The 23,016-nt window shown below is 51.6% G+C and overlaps 2 protein-coding genes across 4 annotated transcripts in view; one reads left to right on the top strand and one right to left on the bottom strand.

Moving 5' to 3' along the window:
• Positions 1 to 17,316, top strand: part of TNRC6A (trinucleotide repeat containing adaptor 6A) — a 49,289-nt gene extending 31,973 nt beyond the window's left edge. For 2 of the 3 annotated variants that reach the window (XM_081338446.1, XM_081338445.1), the window contains exons 11-24: positions 1,609 to 1,751; positions 2,759 to 2,905; positions 4,039 to 4,173; positions 5,967 to 6,086; positions 6,190 to 6,276; positions 7,009 to 7,216; positions 8,792 to 8,923; positions 11,888 to 12,049; positions 13,048 to 13,188; positions 13,692 to 13,802; positions 13,925 to 14,131; positions 14,604 to 14,677; positions 14,793 to 14,932; positions 15,311 to 17,316. In XM_081338446.1, coding sequence (XP_081194572.1) covers positions 1,609 to 1,751; positions 2,759 to 2,905; positions 4,039 to 4,173; positions 5,967 to 6,086; positions 6,190 to 6,276; positions 7,009 to 7,216; positions 8,792 to 8,923; positions 11,888 to 12,049; positions 13,048 to 13,188; positions 13,692 to 13,802; positions 13,925 to 14,131; positions 14,604 to 14,677; positions 14,793 to 14,932; positions 15,311 to 15,689 — 2,186 coding nt within the window. In that variant the 3' untranslated portion in view covers positions 15,690 to 17,316. The remainder of the gene's footprint in view (positions 1 to 1,608; positions 1,752 to 2,758; positions 2,906 to 4,038; positions 4,174 to 5,966; positions 6,087 to 6,189; positions 6,277 to 7,008; positions 7,217 to 8,791; positions 8,924 to 11,887; positions 12,050 to 13,047; positions 13,189 to 13,691; positions 13,803 to 13,924; positions 14,132 to 14,603; positions 14,678 to 14,792; positions 14,933 to 15,310) is intronic. The other variant, XM_081338447.1, reaches the window with a different exon arrangement.
• Positions 16,762 to 22,260, bottom strand: NDUFAB1 (NADH:ubiquinone oxidoreductase subunit AB1). The gene is made up of 5 exons (XM_081338448.1): positions 21,993 to 22,260; positions 21,811 to 21,898; positions 21,364 to 21,469; positions 19,001 to 19,529; positions 16,762 to 17,857 (listed from the first exon to the last, which is right to left on the bottom strand). Exons 1-3 carry the CDS (start codon positions 22,248 to 22,250, stop codon positions 21,378 to 21,380), a joined length of 438 nt encoding a protein of 145 aa, XP_081194574.1. The 5' UTR covers positions 22,251 to 22,260; the 3' UTR covers positions 16,762 to 17,857; positions 19,001 to 19,529; positions 21,364 to 21,377.
• Positions 22,261 to 23,016: the final 756 nt, after the last annotated feature.

Raw genomic sequence — 23,016 nt, 5'->3', positions numbered from 1 at the left:
CTTTTGAGAGCTTCTGACAAAGTCAGTGGGGAAACCAGATTCACTTAACAAACATGTTACTAACTTAACAACTGCAGTGGTTCACTTAACAACTGTGGCAAGAAAAGTTGTAAAATGGGGCAAATCTCACTTAGCAAATGTCTCACTTAGCAACAGAAATTTTGGGCTCAGTTGAGGTCGTAAGTCAAGGGCTACCCCTAGTCTGGTTCCGTGCTGCTCAGTATCCCTGCCATTCACTTGATAAAGAGGCAAAGGGAACGCCTGTTAAATTTCCAGGTAACACATAATTAGGTGGCAAAGGGGGTCCTGTAGAAGATAGTAAATGACATTTTGTAGGTTAGAGAAATGCTGAAAAGAAGAAAACATCACGAGACGTTCCGAGTTTGACACCCCTGCACTAGAAGCAGTTCTTCCACTTTTATTTATCCACTTCCGTTGTGTTTGGTCAGACCGAACTTTGAAATTGTGTCTTGTTCTGGACGCCCCAGAAGTTGAGAGAAGAGGAGCAAGATAGCCCAGGGGCTAGAAATGGAACTGGGTGTGTTGAGAAACAAGAGGAGGTGGGACAGGATAGCACAAAGATCAGAAGGGTTGGGGTATCTGCCTCAGGCAAGCAACTAAGAGCCCGTCTTCCATTGTTCCAAGGAGCAGGACGCCACGTAATTGGAACAGATGGTGATTGAATCTTAGGGGAAAAAATTCCCTAACAGTGGAAGCCATAACAAAATATAATTGGGATCTGCTCGTTGCGGCTTTATCACAATTCAAGAGAAAGACAAATTTGGATTCCTTCTCAACGGGCGGGGTTGGCTCACTAGCCTGCACGGCTCTTTCCAAATCAGAGCAGCAATGAAACCTCCAGTGGGCCTCTCTTGGGACAAAATGGGAGAAAATGAGAAACTCCAGATGCCGTGAATTATTTTTTTAAAAATCTCATTTATATCCCGCCCTTCTCTGAAGACTCAGGGCGGCTTACAATCTAAAGCACAAATCATTGTGCTTAGCAGTAGCCGTCATTCTATGTATATGCCTGCTTGTTATTAGGGCTTCCCCCCCCCCAAGCGGCATTATTACAAAGTCAGCTTAATTGCCCCCAACAATCTGGGTCCTCATTTTACCTACCTCGGAAGGATGGAAGGCTGAGTCAACCTTGAGCCTGGTGGGACTCGAACCTGCACTACTGCAGGTACTGTAGGGTACAGTTACAGCGTGTGCAAGGTTCCGATCCAGAGCAGATCAGAACTGGGGAGGGGGCTGTTGCTGGACTGGCTGGAAGGTCCTTGCCAGGAGTTGCTGGGCTCAGGAAGATGCGTTGACTTCTGAGCTCAAAGGAAGCAGAGAGAGGATGGCTCCAAGGCAGCCTTGCCCACTTCAGATCGAAACGCTGCCCACCTCTGTACCTTAGCGAAAAGCCACCATGACTTTTCTGAAGTCTAAAGGTGTGCAAAGGAGGGAAACGCCTTTTAACGTGTAGTGCCTCCCTCTCCTCCTTGGCAAGGAACGTATTTCCCGCTCTGTGTGGAATGCCAGAAAGCTGTGAATGTCAGTATTGGTGCCTAAGAGCATTTTGAAGCCCCTTTTCCTCCTCCCCCTCCCTCCCTCCTCCAGGAATCTTGCCTGACAAGCGGATGGAGCTGGAGAAGCATAACCTGAATGTTGGTGAAGGCAGCCGGGCGATTGGGAAAAGTCCTGGCTCCCGTCCCCAGATTGCCAAAGAGTCTTCCGTGGACAGAAGTCCTTATTTCGATAAGGTGAGACTTTTGGGCAGGAGGAGTTCAAAGGGCTGGGGTGAGGGGGACACCATGGTTGCCCACCACCTCAGGCCCGCCCTTCGATTGTGGATCCCCAGGGACTGCGGAAGACAAGGGGCCATTCTGGTGGAGAGGAGGGCCCTTCGCCTTCCTCCACCTTGCCTCTTCTCTTTCACGGTTATGAGCTTATAGCTGTCGGTTGTCCCAGGGCTGTGCCTATTGGGCAGAATGTATTTCAGTCCAAACCACAAACCCAAAACGGCAAGTTCTGCCAGAAGTCTATGGAGATTCTCAGTCCTCCAGGTCATGGTTGTCCCAGAGGTGCTTTTTCCAGAGGACTTTTCCTTTGAAGACCTTTCACTTCTCCGAGAAGCTTCTTCAGCTCTGACTGGAGGGTGGGGAACGGAAGGATTTATATTCCTTGCAGACAGCTGGTATATAAATATAAATCCTTCCATTCCCCACCCTCCAGTCAGAGCTGAAGAAGCTTCTTGGATGAGAAGCAAAACGTCCTCAAAGGAAAAGAAGAAAGTCCAGTCGCCTCTTGAAAAAGCACCTTTGGGCCAAGTTCTGCCAGACTTTTAAGTAGGCTGCAGTTCAGTAGAACCAGGTCCCCAAACGTTCTGGTGGTTCCAGATTTCAGCTGGAAGAAATCCTGAGGGTGTCTTGGAAGATAAGCGGAGCGAGACTTCCCCACATGAAGCAGAGGCCCCGGGCAGCTTTGCGCCTGGTCCATCTGCCCTGCTTGGACAGGCCCATTTCAGCACAAAGCGCCCACGAGAGCTGGTCAGGGCACGGATCATCAGCAGCTCCCTGCTCTGTCCTGCTGCTGTCAGGGAGGGCTGGCACGGAGGGGAAATTTTGTTTTGTTCGTTTTGTATTCGATGTCTACTCAGAGAACTGCCTGGCTCGGCCCTGTGGTGACACTAACCTCTCTCCTGTTTTCTGCATCTGTTCCTGCCGCCGGCCTCTTCCCTCCCACTGCTGCTCGGCTTGTGCTTCTCCAGGATGGCCTGGTAGCAGACGATTCCCCAAACATGCAGTTCATGCCCAGTCAGAATGGGAAGTTTCCCCCTTCCAACAGTGCACTACCTAACCACGTCCTCAGCTCCCTAACGGGGCTGAGCGTGCAAAGCTTGAATTCTGTTAGACAGGTAAGGCTGGGAGCATCCCTTTCACTGGACGTCCAGCAAGGCTTAAGGGGAGGTTGGCAGTCCTTAAGCAGAATCCCTGATCTGTGGAACTCCCAGCCCTTGACTTCTCCTAAGCAAGCATATAGGAGGCACAGAGCCCCCCCCCCCCCGGGGTGGGGAGGCTCTCCATACTCAAATCTGCTAGAGAAGGCCCTCTGAAAAACAGGACTGTCCCTTCTTTTTAGCCCTTTAGGCAACCTCTTGTTGGGGTAAAATGCAACTTTATGCCACTGTGCTCTCTGCCTTTTCTGGGCGAGATTTCTGATGTGCTTAGAGAATTCCTTCTTTCTTTCACTCTTTTGGCTGGTCTTCCGTTCCTTTCCCATTCTCGGATTTGTCTCCCCCTTGATGGCCTTTACTTTTCATCCCTCGCTTTCTTTGGGTCTCCACTTGCTAAACTACTTCCAGATTCGGCAAGCACCAGCCAACCAGGCTTTGTGTCTGCTTTTATCTTAATTTGGGACCTGATTGAATTTGGCAGCTCTTTTGAAAAGTTCAAGGAAAGGATGTAAAATTTACCCTTTTCAGAAGGGAGTTTGAAGAAATAGAGAAAGAGAAAGAAAGGAAAGAAAGAGAAAGAAAGAAAGAAAAGAAAAAGAAAAGAGTCTCGGTGTGGGGCTGAGCCTTGCAGTTGCTACAACCATGATTTGAAAGGAGCAGAGACCAACCACGGTTGTTGGGAAATCTGAAAGTCATGGTTCTGATCTTTCTGAAGAAGCTCACTTTGACTGATTGTTCTCTCACCTAAATTGGCACCATTGTTCCCGGGTGAGGACAGGGGAGGCTGGGCAGCCTTGCGAGAAATGTCCTGGCCAGACGGGCTTGGTCAGGGTGTCGCAACGCACAGGACGTCCTGTGGAAGTCTGAGGGGATGATTGGCCCCATGAGCGAAGGCCTCGGCTTCCCAGCTCACTTGTTGAGAAAGAGCTCAAGAAGCCCAGCTCCATTAGGCTGGCTAGTCACCAGCGGTATTTGTGGGTGGCACTTGGGAGGCATCAGGTCGGTGGGTGGTGGAAGGAAGGGAACGGGGGTTTCTGTCCCTGCCTGTCCCAGCCGGAGAGGCAGCGGCTCACTTGTCACCCGTCCCTCTGCAGAACGGCAATCCCAGTCCCTTTGGAAACCTCTCAGCACAAGCCCGGACGATGCCGCCATCTCCAGCACAGCCTCCTCTTCACTCCTCTCAGTCCAACCCCCGCGCTCAAGTGCCTCCTCCATTACTCTCCCCTCAGGTGAGGCTCCGCCTCTTTGTGGCCGGGTACAAGGATGAGGCGGCAATTTGGAGGGAAAACGGAAGGGTGTCTCCTCTTCCTCCACGTAAGACACGCTGATGGGGCAGCCGCTTTAACAGATTCTGAAATGCTAGCAAGACCACCTAGCTTGATTTCTGCCAAGTGTTTGTCAAGGTGCCCCGTGGTATTTGGATCAGCAAGCTAATTATCTGTAGGTTGGCAGGCATGACAAATGGACATGTAGCTGATTCACAAATTATGTTCGGAGATTGAGTACCATAAGGTTGGGTTCTGGGCACTTTGCTCTTAATGACCTGGATGAAGAAACGGATGATGGGAATGCTTACCAAATTTTAGATAAAGCAGGGCTGAAGCAACTAATGCCTTAGGGAAAAAAATTGAAAAGTCTCAAAAGTTTTGATAAAGGGACTGAGAAAAACCCAAATTTAACAGGGAGATGCAGAATTCTTTTTTATAACTAAAAGAAATAGAATGTGTATGTAGCGGAGTTGGGGTGAGAATGGGGCCAGCTGAGAGGCTTTGCAGGAGCCCTGCCGACTTGGCAGGAAGATAAGGAGCTGCCCTGGGTCTGGCGGTGGGGCGTGGCTCGGAGGAGGAAAGAAAAGGGAGGAGGAAGCCAATAGAAGGGAGGAAGAGAGAAGGCTTGGTGAAGTTGATAAAGAATACCTTTTTCAGCAATCAACAGTATTTGTGAAAAAAATACCTTAGAATATTAGTTGATTGCAAGCTGAATTTGAGTTCGCAGGCTTATATGGCTGCTGAAAAGGCAAGTGCAATTTTAGACTGCATCAACACGTGTGGTTTGCTAGTCATAGAAATTAATTCTTCCATTTCATGGTGTATTCATTAGATTCTTCCTCAGGTATGGTTTCCAGTTCTGGCCAGTATTACTGTTAAAAGGATTCTGATAAACTGGATCAGGGAAAGGCAGTGAAGGTGATCAGAGGACTAAGAAAGATAGCCCACGAAGAGAGCGCAGAGGAATTAGGGTTAAGATATAGGTAGTCTTCAACTTAAGACAGCAATTGAAATGGAATTTCCATTACTAGATAAGATGGTTGAAAGTGAAACCACATCACTTAGCAACGGCAATCCCTGCATTCCCAGTTGCCGTTATTAACTGAATCCCATGTTCATTAGTTAAAGCAACTTCTTACCAGCTTCCCACAACCAGGTCAGTTGGAGAAAGGGTCAAGGAACGAGGGGTATGAGTGGTCGGCACAAGTGGAGAGGGGCTGGGGAAAGAGTGTGGGTAAGGGAGACTTACCCCAGTGGCTTGCAGCCTTCTCTGTCAGCTTCCCCATTGATTTCAACATTTGTAGGTTGAGGGGCACCTCTAGAACTTTTCAAGCACCTAAAAAGAGGTCATCCAGAGGAACGGGAGGTCTGTTACCTCCCATCCTAGAGCGCAGGTGACAGACGAATAAATCTCAGCTCCCAGAAGGCAGATTCTGGTTGATAGAAAAACCTCCCTAACGGCGAGAGCAATTCAGCAGTGAAGCCAGTTACAGATTGCGATAGTCAGATCCTGGGCCTTTAGAGACTAAACACATTTGTGGGATTCTTCAAAATCCTGCATGGAGAAGAGTCAAAAGTCAAAGCAAAAAACACAGATCTGCAGCAGCATACAGAATTGTATGTGCCCCAAGTCCATGCCTGTTGTCCTTTTTGCTATAAAGTGTTCTGTTCCGACAACTTCAAAGCATCCGGATCTGCTAGAGGAGCTTTTTCCCTTGGCCTCTCCTTTACGGCATGATCTTTTGGCACTTTAGGTTCCAGTATCATTGCTGAAGTATGCACCAAACACTGGGGGCCTCAGCTCACTCTTTGGCCCACAACAAGTAGCCATGTTGAATCAACTCTCCCAGTTGAACCAACTCTCCCAGTTACAGGTAAGCGGATGTCCAACAGTCTGCTCCCCAACCTTGAGATTAGTGTTCTGAATTAGCAAATGTCCTCGCCCTGACCTCTTGCAACCCTGGTTTACTGTCTTAGCGTTTGCTGGCCCAGCAGAGGAAAGTGCAGGGCCAGAGGAACACACCTGCTAATGGCCGCCAGGAGCAGCAGCAGCAGCAGCAACAGGTAGGCTGCAGGCTGGGTGTTTTTTAAAGATTTCTATCCTCCAACGTTGAATGAGATGGCCAAGAAAGTCTGGGTGGCCTTTGGATTTGCCAAGTGCTGGATTGGAGGCATGGAACCAGCTGTCTTGCTTGGTGGATGATGCACCATGGAAATTGAATATCCATACTGCTCTGGCCCTTTCATCCTTCCCAAACTTTATTATTTATTATTAAATTATTATTATTATTTATTAAATTTATATGCCGCCCTTCTCCCTAAGGACTCAGGGCGGCTCACAGCAATAATTTTTTTTAAAAAACATAGAATACAAAGATTAAAAAAGAATTAAACAATAGATAAAGAAATAAAGGACAATTTAAGAATGTGAATGTGAAGAGAGCGGACAGCCACTTGGAATGGTGTAGGCTGTTGGACTAGAACAGAGGGTTGGACTAGAAGACCTCCAAGGTCCCTTCCAACTTGTTATTCTGTATTCATGTTAATAGCAAATTGAACGTGCAAGACAATTCGGTTCAGTGTCTACAAAATGGTTCACCATTTAGAGTTGACCCTGTGTGGTTTGGAATTCATAGCTGTGGTCTTCTGACTGAAGAAGAAACTATTTTGTTGACTTAACTCTAGTTAATAATTAACAGTAATTAAGTTAATAATAATTCAGCACTGGAAGCATATGTTACTGATGGATTGTATCATAGCTCCATTAATCATTTGGTCTTCTCTTTGTGTTTGAAGAATCGCCCTCTTAATATGCAGCAACAAATGATGCCACCATCTTGTCAGCTCGATCCAAGTCTGCTGATGAAGCACCAGGTGCCTCCGTCACAACAGCAGTTCCATCAGACAGCCATAAAATCTTTCCTGGAGAATGTCGTTCCCCATGCTAACCAAGAGTTGCAGAAAGGGCCATCTCAAATCAACGCATTCAGCAACTTTCCTATAGGTGAGTGAGTGTCTTCTCCGCTGGTTGAGGTCTTTGAACGTACTCTGGTCTCGTGGAGTTGGGTTTGACCATGGGCTGCCAAGCTAAGCCACTCTCTCGGCTCTGTATTATCTTGCTGGTGGAAGGCTTTCTGAGGTCAATAAAATCCAACGTCCAAAACCTGTCAGTATCGTGAAGAAATGATATTCTAATGAATCTTTGAGGTGTATTTCACCTTCAGTCGCTTGGATGTTCTTGTGGGGAAAGAGCTGCTGCTGCAACAGCTCACTGGGTTAGTTTTCTGGACAGAACGTTTTCTAACGAGTCCAGTGCAGAAGATGGGACTGATTGACGCCCAACCCTCCCCTGCCAAGATACTGAAGTCCTTCTTTGCAATCCCAGGCAGCACCAGATTGCACAGGAGCTGAAAGGCATTTGGGTGTGGGGTAAAGGCCCCAGCCCAGAAACTGCAAGGCCATGAATTTCAATCCTGCCCCGGGCTTGAAGCCAGCTGGTGATCTCTTAGCCCTAGGCCGTGAGCTGTTTGCAACCAGGACACAAAAACGAGCGAGTGCATGCAGGTGCTCTCCATTTGTGTGAGTGGCAGGCATGTTTGAACACCACTTGTGTAAATGGAGTTGCGGGCACACTTGCTGGCCACCCGCGTGGAACCATCCCTCCCCCTCTCCCCTCCCCCCCACCCCCCACCCCAGTGCTGGTCCACAAAGCCGGAAAGGTTGGGGAACTCTGCCCTAGTGGGGGGGGGGGAAGGCAAAAGCAAAAAAAAGAGCAAGAACCCTGCTTCGGTCTCAAATGTGACTTCTTATTTTGCTGCTAGCGGCTTTTCTGCTCTTACGGTCTACGGTTATTTTGCTGCTCCTCCAAAATGGCCCCAGACACGGGCTTTAAATACAGTTACAGACTGGTGACTAGACAGTGTGAGGTGAAAGTTAAGCTCCCGCTAGCTCTTAGTAGGTGCTGTAAGGAGGAACCTTAGATTCTTAAGATTGGACTCAAACTCCACCCTTAACTTGGGGGATCGATCCTGGTAGCTTTCTGAAAACTTCCTCCTCGTTCCTGCAGACATCCTCAACTTCCAAAGCCCGGCACTGCACGAGGAGGATCAGCTGTCAGAATTTGCAAATTCTGATCTAATTCTCCTCTTGCTTCCAAACTCCAGCCCTTGTTTTCCTGTCCCATCTGCTGCTCGGCCTCCGCATTCCTGTGCAATATTCAGATGAAAGATCCCAGGGCACTGTTAAATACAAAACGAGAAACCAGGAACAAATTCTTGATTGAGCAAGATTCTATTAGGCAGTGGAGACTTAAGTGCTTTGGGGGGAAGTTAAGGATGAAATTCATATTAGAAAAGAGAACTTGGCAAATTTTCTAGGAAAAGTGGTCACCTTCCCCTTTCTCCTCTTTCCTGGTGCCGTTCTTTGTGTTCAGTGTGTCTTTTGCTTTGCTTCCCGTCTGGGGCAGGTCTAGTGGCATCCAGTCCCACGTGCTGGATCTTCCGTGACACGAGGGAGGGAAGAGGGATGCTCCGTCCTAGGAAAGGAGCTGCTCTGAGTCTCACCAATTCTCTTAATGCAGGAATGAACGCAAACTTGAATGTAAATATGGATATGGGCAGTATTAAGGAGCCGCAGTCCCGGCTGAGAAAGTGGACAACTGTGGACAGTATTTCCGCCAACACATCTCTGGATCAGAATGCCAGCAAAAATGGTAAGGGTGAAGCGTGCAGGGACATGTTTTGGCTCAGTGGCTGCGCATGAGGACAAGGTTCATCTTCTGGCGCTGGGGAGATTTAAAAGTTACTGCTTGCCAGATGCTGCCTGTTCAGATAAGATCACCTTTATTGTCATTTTTTACTGTGGGCACGCTGGCACACATTAATGAAATTCTGTTGCCTGCTCTCAAAAGTGTACAGATACACAACACACATATCAACATACTATATACCCTTACATATAAATACATATAAATATTAATCACTGTCTGTCTTGAGTACATAGCGGAAAGAGGACGCTTGAGAGCAGAGATGTAACAAACTGTCAGGCCTTTTTAAGAAGACGTTGGGTCCAGGACGAGAACTCCCATCAAGCTTAGCGTAGGGATATGACCCGTTTGATGTTGATAGGGGGAGCGGTTCCCTTCGAGTGCAGTGAGGCCTGTGGTTTTGCAGATGTTCGTCATTGCAGTCTGTAATTCACACTCCGGGATTGTGCACCTGTGCGGAGACTTGTTTGGCAGGACTCCTGTCTCAAAATGACAACACATAGTTCCCGCAGAGTCTGTTCAATTTTTGTGTTTTGTGTTTGTGTATCAAAAATCTCTACAATGTTTTATCAGCACACCTTGTTCCTCCATCCAGTCTGATGGCACTCAAAGCCCCATTTTACAAGTGCAGATTTATTTACTTGTTTGTGTCTCACCTTTATTATTTTACAAATAGCTCAAGATGGCAAATGTCTCCTATGTACCTTCCTCCTCCTATTTTCCCTACAACAACAATCCTGTGAGGTGGGGGTTGGGCTGAGGAAGAGTGACTAGCCCAGAGTCACCCAGCCGGCTTTCATGGCTAAGGCGGGACTTGAAGTCAGGCTTTCCAGCCTAGTGCCTTAACCACTAGAGCAAACTGCCTCTCCCATTACGTGTTACATGAGATGTTGGAGGGAGCACCAAGGTGGAGGGGAGAAGCCCAACAAACTCTTATAACTCTGCACTTTGCTAATAATGTGCTGGGAATGGACGGTCCGTGGGCTTTTCGTGGGTCTCATAGGAGAAGGGAAGACAGAGGTGTGGGGGGGGGGCAGTCTTGAAATCACCTGAAATGCAGAGAGGAGAAACAGCAGCGGCTGACAGTGGATTGCTGGATTCTATCCAGAGTGAGTGGCTTGTCAACCTAAAATGAACTGAACATTAAATCTGAATTGATGAACTGCTGGGTGAGGTGAGAAGAAGACTCACCAGTCTTCAAAGCCACAATCTGCACGAGGAGGAAAACGCTGTAGAATTCTCTTCTAGGAGAGGTTGGGCTGGAAAGCGACAAGAACCAAAAGTTTACCCATCTGAACATCACCACCCAACCCGTCAGCTGTGCAGACATGAGGATATTAAATGGCTGGCTCATTTTGGAAGCCCTTTCCTTAAACCTTGATGAGTAAATAGCAGTAATGCCATTTTTTTTAACTGAGTGACAGAGAGGAGTGTTTACAATGCGAGGAAGATGCGTATGTCAGACTCCTGTCATGTTCAAAGCATACTCCGCTTCGTTGCTTTTAGAGGAGGGAGGAAGAGGGCCTACTGAAAAGAGGGGCAGCTAATTAGTAGAGCTAAATCTGGAAAGGGGAAAGTGCTGATCTGCTCTGGGAGGGACCTGGTGAGGCTTGGCTGGTACCCAACCTGCTTGCTCTTTGTGTACGCAGAGGAACACAAAGACAAAAGTGGGATCTGTGTGGCCTTGCCTGTTTCAGTCAGATCTTGTCTCAGTCAGCTGATGGTGGCCAGAGCCTCCGCATAGGACATCTGCTGCTCTCCCCCGGTTGGCAATCGGAGGCCACAGTGAAAACACCAAAACTGAATCTAAATGACCTCCCTTCTTAACCCATTCGTCTCAGGGGACTTGCCTGTTTCTTGAATCTTCTGTGTTGGTTTTAGAAACAGGAAGGGTTTGGCACGGACTACACTGTGTTACAAGGTACATATTTGAGGGGCGCAGTTACATCTGCCTGTCTTACCAGATCCAGTTGCAGAGGTATTGCTACAGGTCTGACCCACTAAAGAATGTCATCCGGTGGGACCCGGAAAGGGAGACTTCTCTGCCCTGGCACCCAACCTGCATGGAACACCTCCCCTCCCCAGATCTGAGACTGGCCCCCTAGGAAGGGCCTGAGACGTGATAAAGGCATTCCAGTATCTGAGGGGCTGCCACAAAGAAGAGCCCCAGAAGGCAGGACAAGAAACAACGGTTGGAAACTGACCAAGGAGTGAAGCAACCTGGAATTAAGGAGAAACTTCCTGAGTGAGGCCAATCAACCAGTGGACCAACCTGCCTCCAGAAATTGTGGGCGCTCCATCACTGGAGGTTTTTAAGAAGAGACTGGACAGGCATTTGTCTAAAATGGTATAGGATCTTCTGCTTGAGCGGGGGGCTGGACTAGAAGACCTCCAAGGTCCCTTCCAGCTCTATTCTATTCTAACGTGGCTCTGCCATGGTGCCTGCTGGGTTGGCAGTCGTGGTGAGCCTCGGCAGTGGTTATGTTAAACGGACACATGATTTATAGTCACCTGCTGCCTACCAGTATGCTTTAATCATGATTTTAGGATAGCTGTTTATTTTGGTGAAGTTTCTGTTGTTCTAATTATTGCAAACTGCCCAGAGCCACAGTTGTGAAATGGGTGGCCGCACAAGAAAAGTTAGAAACGGGGGCAGGTCTTGCTCCTGTAGTGCAGTAATCTTTGGAAGATGCTGGATGGAGCTTTGCAGGGGCAGAGACCCTGCACAATGGTAGATGCGGATAAGTAACCAGATCTCGTCAGACTGTGTCTGCCGTTTGCTGTGGCCCTGCCGGTTGAGGCTGATGGGGAGCTAGAAGTTGGGCATAATGAGAAGGCTAGGTGAGGTCAGTTGTCAACTTCTCGGGATGATGTTCTGGAAAAGGATTGGATCTCTGCCTTGCTTTTCAGGTGCTATTTCCAGTGGCTTTAGAATGGAGGAGACGTCGTCCTTTGTTCCCTACGACTTCATGAACAGTAGTAACTCGCCAGCCAGCCCACCTGGATCTGTGGGGGATGGCTGGCCACGTGCCAAATCACCAAACGGTTCAAGCAGTGTCAACTGGCCACCAGGTGAGTCCCTGCAAAGGCAGACCCCGCTGGACCCTTTGGCCCGTATTGGAGGTGTCAGGCTGGCCTTTCCTCTGCCTTGTGGGAGAAGAGGAGATTTTACCCCCGGAGAGAGAGCCTCGTTGCCCCAGTCAGGGCAGCCGTCGGCTCGCTCTTTCCCCTGCCCTGACGGGTGAAGTGGCCGGGCAGAGAGAGAGACCAGCTGTGGGGAAGCCTCGGGAGGCCCGTCTTTCGGTGGTCTCGTTGGAGCCCAGCTGCTGCTCAGCGAGTTCTTGGCTCTCCGTGCTTGGGGTTTATGTCCAAGGAAAGCGGAAATGACAAATCCCAGCACGGTTGCCTTTGGACTACGTGAAAGAACGTGGTGGAATTTTGTAATATTGTGACTTCCTAAGAAAGCAAAATGAATTTCTCCTGATCCTTTCAGTAAGAAATTGAATTGCAGGTAGTGCTCAACGTACGACCACAATTGAATCTAAAATTTTTGTTGTTAAGCGAGACATTGGTTTGGTGAGTTTTGCCCCATTTTATGACTTTTCTTGCCACAGTTGTTAAGTGAATCACTCCAGTTGGTAAATTAGTAACCCGGTTGTTAAGTGAATCTGGCTTCCCCTGTGGACTTGGCTTGTCAAAAGGTTGCAAAAGGGGGGGGTCACGTGACCCCGGGACACGGCAGATGTCATAAGTAGGAGTCTCTTGCCAAGCGCCTGAATTTTGCTCACGTGAGCCTGGGGCAGAATTAGTCCTGCCACTTTTTTCAACATCAGTGTGACTCTGCATGGCCACTCAATGAACGCTTGTAAGCTGAGGACGGCCTGTCTCTCTCGGGGCCTGGAGGTGGGCAAGAAAGGAAGAAACGGAGACTCCTGGACTTCTTTCCGTCCCGCAGAGTCCCTGAGGAGTCAGCAGCCGTTGCGGGGGGGGGGGGGGGGGCGGGGGGACAGCCTCCTTCCCAGGGAAGAAGCCCTGATTGTCAGGCTTTGGCTTTTCTTTTTAAATCCTAGAATTTCGCCCTGGTGAGCCGTGGAAAGGTTATCCAAACATTGACCCAGAAACTGACCCTTACGTTACTCCTGGCAGCGTCACAAACAGCCTGTCAATTAACACTGTGCGGGAGGCTGACCACCTCAGGGACAGGAACAGCGGTAGGTCTGCCGGGGGAGGGGGGACATTTTCGGGGCTCTGGAAAATCGCCCCAGCAAAGCCTCTCCCCCCTCCCCCCCCTGTCTCCTTGGCCAGCTGGGTTTTCAAGCCTCCCCAGGAAGAAACCGCAGCAGTTGGGGAGATGCAGCCCACCGCAAGGAGATGCCGGGAAGATCAGCGGCCCCTGCCCTTGGCCCTCAAGAGGAGGCAGACGGGGTGGGCCTGCAGGCTCCTTGTTCCCTCCAGCCCCGGCCAGAATCCACAGCTTGGGGGGGTGGGCCTCAAGGGGGCTTGATCTCCTGCAGGCTGTTGGCAAAGGGGTCCCCAGAAGGAGTTCCTTGGTGACCAAGTGGGGCTTGGTAGCTGCCTTCCATCGCTGGCTCCCCCTCTGCGCTTTGACGGAGCCAGCCCCGGGTTAAAGCCGCAGCCCTGAAGTCGAGCCGAGCCGGCTCTGCGCATCCCCATCTGCCTTGCCCTTAATGGCTGCCACGCCTTTCCTCCCCAGGGTCATCCTCAGCTCTGAACACCACGCTGCCTTCAACTAGTGCCTGGTCATCCATTCGTGCCTCCAACTACAATGTTTCCCTCAACAGTACAGCACAAAGCACTTCTTCAGGTGAGACCAGTGGGTGGTCTGGTCCTGCAGCGCCCCCTCCCCCCAAACCGTTCCTCCTGCTTCCCTCCCGAGCCTCGCAGCCCCCGAGGCAGTGGCGTTTCACTGCCGCTTTCTCCTTCCAGCCAGAAACAGTGACTCCAAATCCACTTGGTCTCCTGCTTCCGTTAACAACACCTCTCTGGCCCATGAGCTATGGAAGGTCCCTCTGCCACCCAAGAGCATCACGGCTCCATCACGGCCGCCCCCCGGACTGACCGGGCAGAAGCTGTGGGACAACTCTGCGCGATTTGGGGGTGGCTGGAGCCATTCGGAAGCCAGATACACCCCTGGTAAGAGCCTGGTTCTCATCCCCTGCTGCCCCGTTGCCCTGCTTGGCTGATGCTCAGAGAGGAGGAGGGGAAGCAGGGCCTCGAGGAAGCGTCTGTCCAGCCCTTGCCAGGCCTCAATTGGCCATTGGCTGCCTGTCAGAGAGTTTCCCTACCTGCCGCCACGCAGACCTGCGTGGAGTCGTTGGCCAAGACCCCTGAGTTAGACTCGTTCCTGGTTGGCGGGGAAAGGCCTCTGCTCTCTTGACAAGCCTACTCGGTGTGTGTCTGCCCCTTGCAGATTGTCCCCCGTCCTGGACGGTGGTGCAATCTTTGAAACGGGAGAACCTTCTGAAGCACCCGGCTGTTGAGCCATCCGAGCAAAACCCCGAGCAATGGCAACTGGGTGCAAGTCTCGTGAGAGTGGGGGGTCTCCCCGTGTCCCCCGCTTTGTGACGCATTCAGGGCTTACTGGGAGGGGCATTTTCTCTTCCAGGTTCCAGTTGGAATGAGAATAGCAGCTCAGGGAGAATCACCAACTGTCTCGTCCTGAAGAACCTGACACCTCAGGTGAGCCACCCTTTGGGGAGCTGTTCTGGCCTGGGGGATCCGAGCCCCTCCCCCTCCTGGCCAGGACTGGCAGCAGCAGCAGCTCAGAGAGGCCATCCCTTGTCTCTGTGCCCAGATTGATGGCTCCACCCTGCGGACCCTCTGCATGCAGCACGGGCCCCTGATCACATTCCACCTGAACCTCCCCCATGGCAACGCTTTGGTCCGGTACAGCTCAAAGGAAGAGGTGACGAAGGCACAAAAATCCCTCCACATGTGAGTAGGACCCAAACCGGGGGGGGGGGGGAGGAGAGAACCACAAGGTTTGCCTGCACATGGGTTACTGGGAAGAGCCATCTTTGGAACTCAGACCTTTGATAAAGGTCCTGACGGGACCGCCTTTTCTTTCCAATTAACCTGCTCTTAATAGACCTGGTTTTATTTGCCACTTAATTGGCTGGATTCTCCTCCGGGGGATGCCTCTTTTTTATTACCACAGTATAAACTAAGTGGGTAAATTGTTGCGATGGCCGCTTTCGGTGTGTGAGGGGCTTAGAGGAGGAGGAGGAGGAGGATGTAGTCGCGGGGCGGGACTGGTTGTGTGCTCTGCAAGCTGCTGCCATCTCACGTGCCTCTTGCTGGCTTTGTGCACAGGTGCGTCCTCGGGAACACTACAATTCTGGCTGAGTTTGCCAGCGAAGAGGAGATTAGCCGCTTCTTTGCACAAGGCCCGTCTCTGACCCCGACCCCCGCCTGGCAATCTCTGGGCACCAGCCAGACCCGCCTGGGGACCATGGACAGCCCCCACGCGTTCTCCAACCGCAGTGACCTGACCCCTCCCTGGAGCGGTCCTGGGCTTTCAGGAACAAGCAGCGGGGACCTCCACTGCACCTCCCTCTGGGGCAGCCCCAACTATTCCACCAGCCTCTGGGGCTCCCTGGGCGGCAACGACAGCCGGGGCCTCGGCAGCCCCTCCCCACTCAATGCGTTTCTCTCCGTTGACCATCTGGGGGCCGGTGGGGAGTCCATGTAACCTTGTTTCAGTGTGAAAAACTGTGACCTCAAAGCAGCACTAAATTTGGATCTCCCCCCCCCACACACACACACACCTGCAGCCTCTAGGGGTCAACTGTGGAAATGGTTACGTCGTGCACATTTTTCCTCTTTGTTTTAGCCCAAAACATACCAGTTTGAATACTTGAATCATGCAGGCCAATATTATAATGTGAAAAGTGAAAAGATTTACATTTCCAGGTAGTACATTGCATAATTCAGCCAGTTTCCTACATAAGATCCGTTTTACTTTCTTGTTTTCCTTGATTTTTTTTTTCCTTTGGCGACTTGCTGAAAATGTTGGAGGTTGAGCTTTTTAAGCTTTGCACAGACTTGGTCCTTCTCCCTACTCTGCCGTGTATGAATGGTAGCGGTGGCAGCTCCTCCCCCCTCCCCCCGGGCAATGTTTTGTGGCGGGCAGGGCAGGCAAGGGGGTGTCTGCTTTGGGTCAGGACGAGCCCCGCTGCCCCTGCGGGTCTGCCTGCTTGGCCACTCGGCGCCACGTGGCCGCCCGTGGTGCCAAACGGCCGGGGAGAAGTCTCTGCCAGGATGACGGGCGAAAAACGTGTTGCACCCGCCGGCTCCTGTGGAACCGGGCAGACGGAGCTGGGCGGTTCCTGAAGCTGCGCGCCCGGCAGCCGCCTGGGTGGTGCCCTGCACTTTCAAGAGGCGTTTGGGTTTTGTCTTTTATTTGGGGGGGCTCCCGTTGGGGCACTGCCTTGTTTACAGACGTTTTTCCTTTCTCTTTTTTTAAGAAACAATGTTTACTCTTCTTCCATCACTTAGCTATTTTTTAAAAAACAAAAGATGTGGATGATAAAGATGCTTCCTCTTGATCTCTGGGAATCACGGGCCGTGCGTGGCCACGTTCCACTCGTTTTTTCTATCCCCCTCCCGATCCAAGAGCCTGGCTCTCAGGAAAACGAAGGTCCCCAGTAGAACTCCTTGTCGTTTCTTATAGGAAAATAACTTTTAGCACTGATTATTACTTGCTCGGTAAAATGACTTCTGCCAAAAATTGCTTCGATTCGCTGGAGTTTGACATTCTGTGCTTTCTGATGCTGTCTTTTTAATAGTGCGGGGGGGGGGGGAAGGGGGGGCTTGGCTGGTAAACTGTAGTTCCCTCTTTTCATAAAGCCCACCCTGGCTCCCCCCTTCCCGCCCCCCCCTTGTGCCATTGATGCTCTTCCTGCTCTTGTGACTGTGTTTCATGTTTAACCTTAAAGCTGAAGTAACTATGCAGACTGTAACCCAAGGATTTGGAATTACAGAACTTTGTTGTATAAATTTTAAATGTTCCTGCAAATACTTTTCTTGTGAAAGTGTTAAACTCATCTTCCTTTTTTGCCACAAATGGTATTATCTGATGCTTGTTTAGTCGGAGAATGAAATACTAAACAAGGATAAAAAAAACCTTTTAACTGTGCCGAAAGATGCTCTCATTTCATTGCCTTGATTCTAACTGTTGTGTCTGAAGATGCAAAAGTTGTCAGTGGCTTTTTAACTGTTTACAGATAGTGTGTGATTGTAAAATGTACAGTTTGGGTTGTGTTCAAATTATGAAGCTTCTCCAGATATTAATAAATCATGACTTTGGGGGCTGCTTATCTGTTGTGCTGGACTTCTTTGATTTTCTCTCCAGCAGAACCTGCAGCCTTTGCCATCTGCAGGTATTGGACTTAACCTGGAGAGACCCCGGCCCACTTGGCTTCTTCACTGTGCAGACAGCACGGGTGCCATAGAGTAGTTTAAATATAATGTTCTCAAAGTACTGGCAATTCTGTACCGTCACATCTCCAAAACAACACTTCCTTTGACATAAAGTTAGAATTGGCCTTGGGGATCCCTTCAGAAAAACTGATCCGAAAGTTCTTAAGACCCGAGTGACAGAGATGGAAGTCCAGGGCCTGCATTTTTTCACTTCTAAGCGTTGTAGAAGAGGCTGGCCAGACCTGCTCACGGATGCTGTAAATGGCTCCCTGCATGTTGCAGAGGGTGAGGAAGATGATCCCTGCGGTCCCTTCCAAGCAACCGATTCTACAGATTTTCACTGGAAGAGTTGCCTGTGTTGGGGGTCAGCCTGCCCAGGTTGTTTTGATTTGACTAGTTCCATTTTCTCAAAGAGGATGTTGGGCTCTGGGTGTTGGGCTGTAAAAGAGGAGAGGATCATGGAATCGGTTGAACTGAAAAGTCCCGTCTCTCAAAAGCCCTCCCCCGGTGGAAGTTAAAAAAAAATGCTCCTGCAGGAGTGACGTTGGCTAACAAAGATCCTCTGATTTTTCCAACCTGGCCTAGGATTCCCAGTACTAGAACAGCCGCTCTGGTGCCGAGCGGAAAAATACCCCGACTCGGGAGCAGAAAGGCCAGACTGGCGGGACTATCAGGCGGGCTCAACTCTGGAGGGCCAAAGGGGACAAGGTGGCTGCCCTGAGTAACAAAGCAAGCTGCAGGAATTCTTGCTCTGCCCTCAGGAGGGGAGCCATGCACAATATGCCCTGCTTTGTGGCAGCATTTTGCAGTGCAGTTCCTTTAAAACGGGGGATCCTCATTCCCACAAGTCAGTGAGGATGGGATGATGGGAGCTGCGCCACAGGTGGAAAGCGGGATCCACCATCGCCCTGACGGAAAGCAACTGTGATTTGCCCCATAGTGGGCGGCAGAGATGCTTGTCCTCTCACTGGACTCCCCTGGCCAGTTCTCCCCAGGACTGGCATGCCCCCCCCCTTTAATGAGGCAAGGGGGCCACGGGTTGGCTCCGGCCCCGAGTGGCTGTGCAGGCTCTTTGGAATGGCTCCCGTCTTCTGGAGAGCCTTTGGACCTTGATTCGGCCTTGGGTTTGCTGATCGTCCCATTTCACTCATTTCCGGGCCTTGTTTTGGTATTTTCTGCTCCTGCTCCTTGTGAATCTTTCTTGCCAACTGCCAAGAACTTTATGTAAATCAGCCTTGATGATGCAAATAGTTCTCTGGCTGTAGATGAGTCTGAAAGAAATGTTCACACCCTCGTCCGCTAATGACCAAACTAGACTGCTTGTTTGGGTTCAAGCAAAACAATTACTTAAGAAAGATCCAGTTCTTCCTCTGCTCAACTGCACTGAAAATAGGATCATTGTTTTTATAAAGCCCTGAAGAATCTCCCAGGCCAAGCTGCTTGCCCAATCCTTAGTTGTGCACTGGATCAACCAGCACGTGTGACTCTGTCTCAATCTGCCAACCCACCAATTTGGGTAAATGTATTATACGAACACAGTTGCATAAAGCAAAGGAGAGCGCCAGATATTATTTCTCTAACCTGGTTGAAGTTTAGTTCTCCTCCCAACGGCACTGGGCATACAGGCTGTACTGTCCAATGGACATATTGTCTGCCCAGCGTTCAGGGTTGCATCACTGCAGCAAGTGGTCCTACAGTAGCTCAGGAAAGCTGACGGGAATCTAAAACCAAGGCAGGCGCTCCTGGTTGAATCAGCCAGAACGGAGCCACAAGCCAAGCAGCTGCCCTTCAGCTGGGGTGCTTGTGCAGCCAGAGACCTGCAGCAGCAAAGCCACGAGATGAAACCAGAAGCTCCTTTGCTCTTGACAGGCACACGAGTGTGGCGGCACTCTGGGGAAGTCTTGAGAGACAGAGTTTTAAAAACACTGATAGACTAAAGGCATAAGAATTTTTCATATTTATTCTGCAGTCCAACATTTACAGCTTTAAATATGACAAACAAAACCCTTCCTCGGAGAGCCGTAGTGATTCCAAACCACAGACGGGCTGGCTTGCCAGGGTAGTCCATCTCGATCGCTTCATCCAGCTCTCGGAACAAAACAGGAGACACCTGTGAGCAAGGCGGGAAGGGAATATTTGTACCTTGCGTAGGACCGCCGGAAAGGAACTTTGGCAGCAGCTGCTTGAGTCAAAAGTGTCAAGAGCAGCAGCCAGCTCTGGTTGGTTCCACCAGGCAATGAGAGATCACTTGCCCAAGGATCCGTTTTTGATCCATTTCGGTCAAGAACAGCGAAGGCGCCCCGCAGGCAGTTCAGGGAGTCAAACCGAATGCATCGGAATCATTGTGTGGCTCTCAACCTCTGGGGGAGGCACGGCCAGCTGAACACCATCCAGACAGACCCAGGGTGCCATCTGGATTCCCGGCTCCTGCCAGAAGAGCCAGGAGGGCCTTCAGGTTGTGCATCAGTTGTACCTCTTCCTGGACCTTCTGGCTGGATTACTGCAATGTGCTCTACATGGGGCTGCCCTTGAAGAGCATTCAGAAGCTTCAACCGGTACAGAATGCAGCTGCAGGGATAGGAAATGATGTCGGATATTCGACACACGTAACGCCACTGTTTCGTGAGCTGCGTTGGCTGCCAGTGTGTTTCCGGGTGCAACTGTATTAAACCACGGAGGCTTTTCCAGGGAATCAAGTTGTCACCTTTAAAGCTGTTCGTGGCTTTGGGGGCCAGGTTATCTGAGGGAGCATCTTCTCCCAGTCCTTTCTACCTGTCCAATTCGGGCCAGCAGGATGGGGAAGCTGTGGGTCCCATCAGCCAAGGAAGGTTGGCTGGGGGGGGAGGAGAGGTGCCTTCTCTACTGTAGTGCCCCCCCCACCGGAACATTCCCTTCCGGAGACCAGAATAAGCCCCACCCTGTTGGTTTTCCACAAAGCTTCAAAAAAACTGGCTGTGCGCCCAGGCCTGGAGTTCCATATGTATAATGTCTAATTTCTTGGCTATCCTGACAATTGTGATACTTTTCTCAGCTACTGAATATATGAATTTTTATACTGTTTTAAATGTTTTGTTTTAGAAATATCCACTGCCCAGAATCACTTGGTTGGGGTGGGCAGCTAAAGAAATTAAACAAATGATTTGTCTGTGATCATCAAGTTGCCCTTTTGAACATAAAAGTAAGCCAGCCAATGTCCCAAGGCAGGATGTGCTGCTTCCTCCCGTTATTCAGCTGCCCACTGCCAGGCAACCTCCCAGCATACATCAGCCAAATCAAGAATATTTTCCGCCTCATCAAACACAGATAGGCAAGGAGATTATTGCTTGTAAAAGGCACAGCCCCCTATTCTGCCCTGGTGAACATCTGCCTTGCAGCTGCTCTGGGCCAATCCATCCTCCCCACTGGGCAGTCTGCAGTTCCCCTTCGGAAGCTTCTCGGGAGCGCTCTGCCTCCTCTGACTTGACTGCCTGTGGCTCACACTAGCATTCCACAATCCACCCCAGGAACGTCTTCAACACAGAGGCTTCAGCCCAACTTCGATTGGTCATGAAATTGCAACACTAGTTTTCATTTTTCTGATATGCTGCTGAGGGTTTTTCTGAGAAGGAAAAATAGTTTTAACAGTCCAAACCTCTTTGCTGCCCCTCCTGCTGTTAATGCTTTCTCCTTCCTTCCCGCCAAATTTTCCATTATACTGTTATCCCAGAATCATAAAATGTAAACTTGGAAAGGATGCTAGAGATCACCTAGTCCGACCTCCTCTCACTGCAGGAATCGCTGTGTCAAAGGAGGCTGGCCAGGAGCGGCTTTGCTCCTAGTCCAAATCCTCTCTCCTCCCAGCCAGCCGGCCAGCCACCTTCCCAGGCTGAAAGGCAGGCTCCCCGTTTCAATCCCTCCTTGCTGACCTGGCCGCACAAAAGCCCCGCAAGATGACGCCCACTTACTCCACTTGAGAACCTCATTCATACACGTCTTGCGTATCGGCAATATAATCTATGATATCTTGAGGACTCATCAGCTTTTCTGCCGCTGCATCTGGAATTTCAAAGCCTGGAAAAGATTTGGCTCATTCGGTTCAGAGTCAACAAGGCCAGGAGCCGCCGCCTCCGCCCTCCTCCCGGCCAGCCCTGCGGTGCAAGGGGCCGCTTCCAGGGCCTGCCTGGGGGAGGGAGGGAGGGGAGAATCGGCCGCAGTTCCCGCAGAGCTCAACTCTCAAGCCCGGCAAGCAACCGCGGGGGGGGGTGTCTGGTGGACCCCCGAGACCTTTTGGGCACAGCCGGCTTTTCTACATCTCCGCAGCCGGCCGCGCACTCGGAGTAAGAGAGCGGCGAGCGGGGCAGCGCGGAGGCCCCTTCCCGGGGAGCTCAGAGCGGGGCGGGGGGGGGCCTTACCGAACTCGTCCTCCATGGCCATGATGATCTCCACCTGGTCCAGGCTGTCCAGGCCCAGGTCCTTCATGAAGTGCGAGTCCAGCGACAGCTGCGGGGAGGCAGGGGCGGCGGGTCAGGCGCTGCCCTCCCCCCCCCACCCGCGCCCCCCCGGCGCCCCCCCCGGCGCCCCCCCCGGCGCCCACCTTCTCGGGGTCGATCTTGTCGTAGAGCTTCAGCACGTAGAGCACCTGCGCCTGCACGCCCTTCAAGGTCAGCGTCGGCGCGTCCGAGTAGCCGCGGGGCCAGGGCGGACGGCGGACCGCAGCGGGCAGCCTCGCCCCGGCCCAGGCCGCGCCCGCCAGGCCCCGCCCGCCCCGCGGCACCGCCGGGCCCGGCGGGAGGAGGAGCGGGAGGCGGCGGAGCCCGGAGGCCGCGCGGAGCAGCAGCACTCGCGCCGCCATCTTGACCCTCTGCGCCTGCGCACTCTCTCTCTCTCGCGCGCGCGGGGGGGCTCCCGGCAGGCCTCGCGGCGGGCCCCGCCCCCTCCCTCCCTCCCTCCGCGGGCGGCCTCGTCACGTGTGAATGCGGGTCCGGCCGCGAGACCTCCGCGGAGCGAAACAGGGCGGGCGCAACCGTTGCCAGCCCAGCTGCGATGCGGGCATCCGGGCGGCCTGCGAGGGAGACGCGCCTCGGGGTGGTCCGTGGCTGCTCCCTTGCGCCCCGCTTTGGATGCCGACGCAGCCTTGGCAATTGCGGGACCCAGTTTGTGGCGAGACCCCGAAGACCGCGTCTTTGCGCCCCCGCCGCCCTCCAGCCTCTACGGCCACGCTGGGCTGCACTGCAGGGGTGGCGTGCACGCTGCACGCGTCATTCCCACCCACCATTTCCTTGCTTTTATTTACATTCCGTTCTTACGTTTATAAAGAACTCAGGGTGGCAAAGTTAACACTCCTCCCTGCTTATTTTCCTACAACGGCCGTGAGGTGGGTTGGGCGGGCAGTGACTGGCCCAAAGTCCCACCGTTTCCTCCCTGCGCTGAGGAGAGGCAGCCGGCACAGAGCGGGCAACTTAAGCAAACACACTGGGGACCCTAGCCGCTCGCCTGGAATGGGGTTGATCTAGGCCAGGGGTATCAAACTGCCGGCTGGATGCGTCATGGTGAAACGGCGCCCACCCCACTGCCAGCAATGGGGGGAAAATTGAGATACGTCACGTGACGTTGCGAGT

This window comes from Vipera berus (assembly GCF_964194415.1).
Source record: "Vipera berus genome assembly, chromosome: 13".
NCBI classification, from domain to species: Eukaryota; Metazoa; Chordata; class Lepidosauria; order Squamata; family Viperidae; genus Vipera; species Vipera berus.
Note: the sequence above shows the minus strand (reverse complement) of the source record. Positions and strands in the feature narration are given on the sequence as shown.

Excerpts from the sequence above, each read along its gene's own strand:
- NDUFAB1 (XM_081338448.1), bottom strand. The coding sequence starts at position 22,250 with ATGGCGGCGCGAGTGCTGCTGCTCCGCGCGGCCTCCGGGCTCCGCCGC. Across the intron at positions 21,899-21,992 it reads ACAAGATCGACCCCGAGAAG|CTGTCGCTGGACTCGCACTT; the intron begins GTGGGCGCCGGG and ends GCCTCCCCGCAG. Across the intron at positions 21,470-21,810 it reads GGCCATGGAGGACGAGTTCG|GCTTTGAAATTCCAGATGCA; the intron begins GTAAGGCCCCCC and ends AATCTTTTCCAG.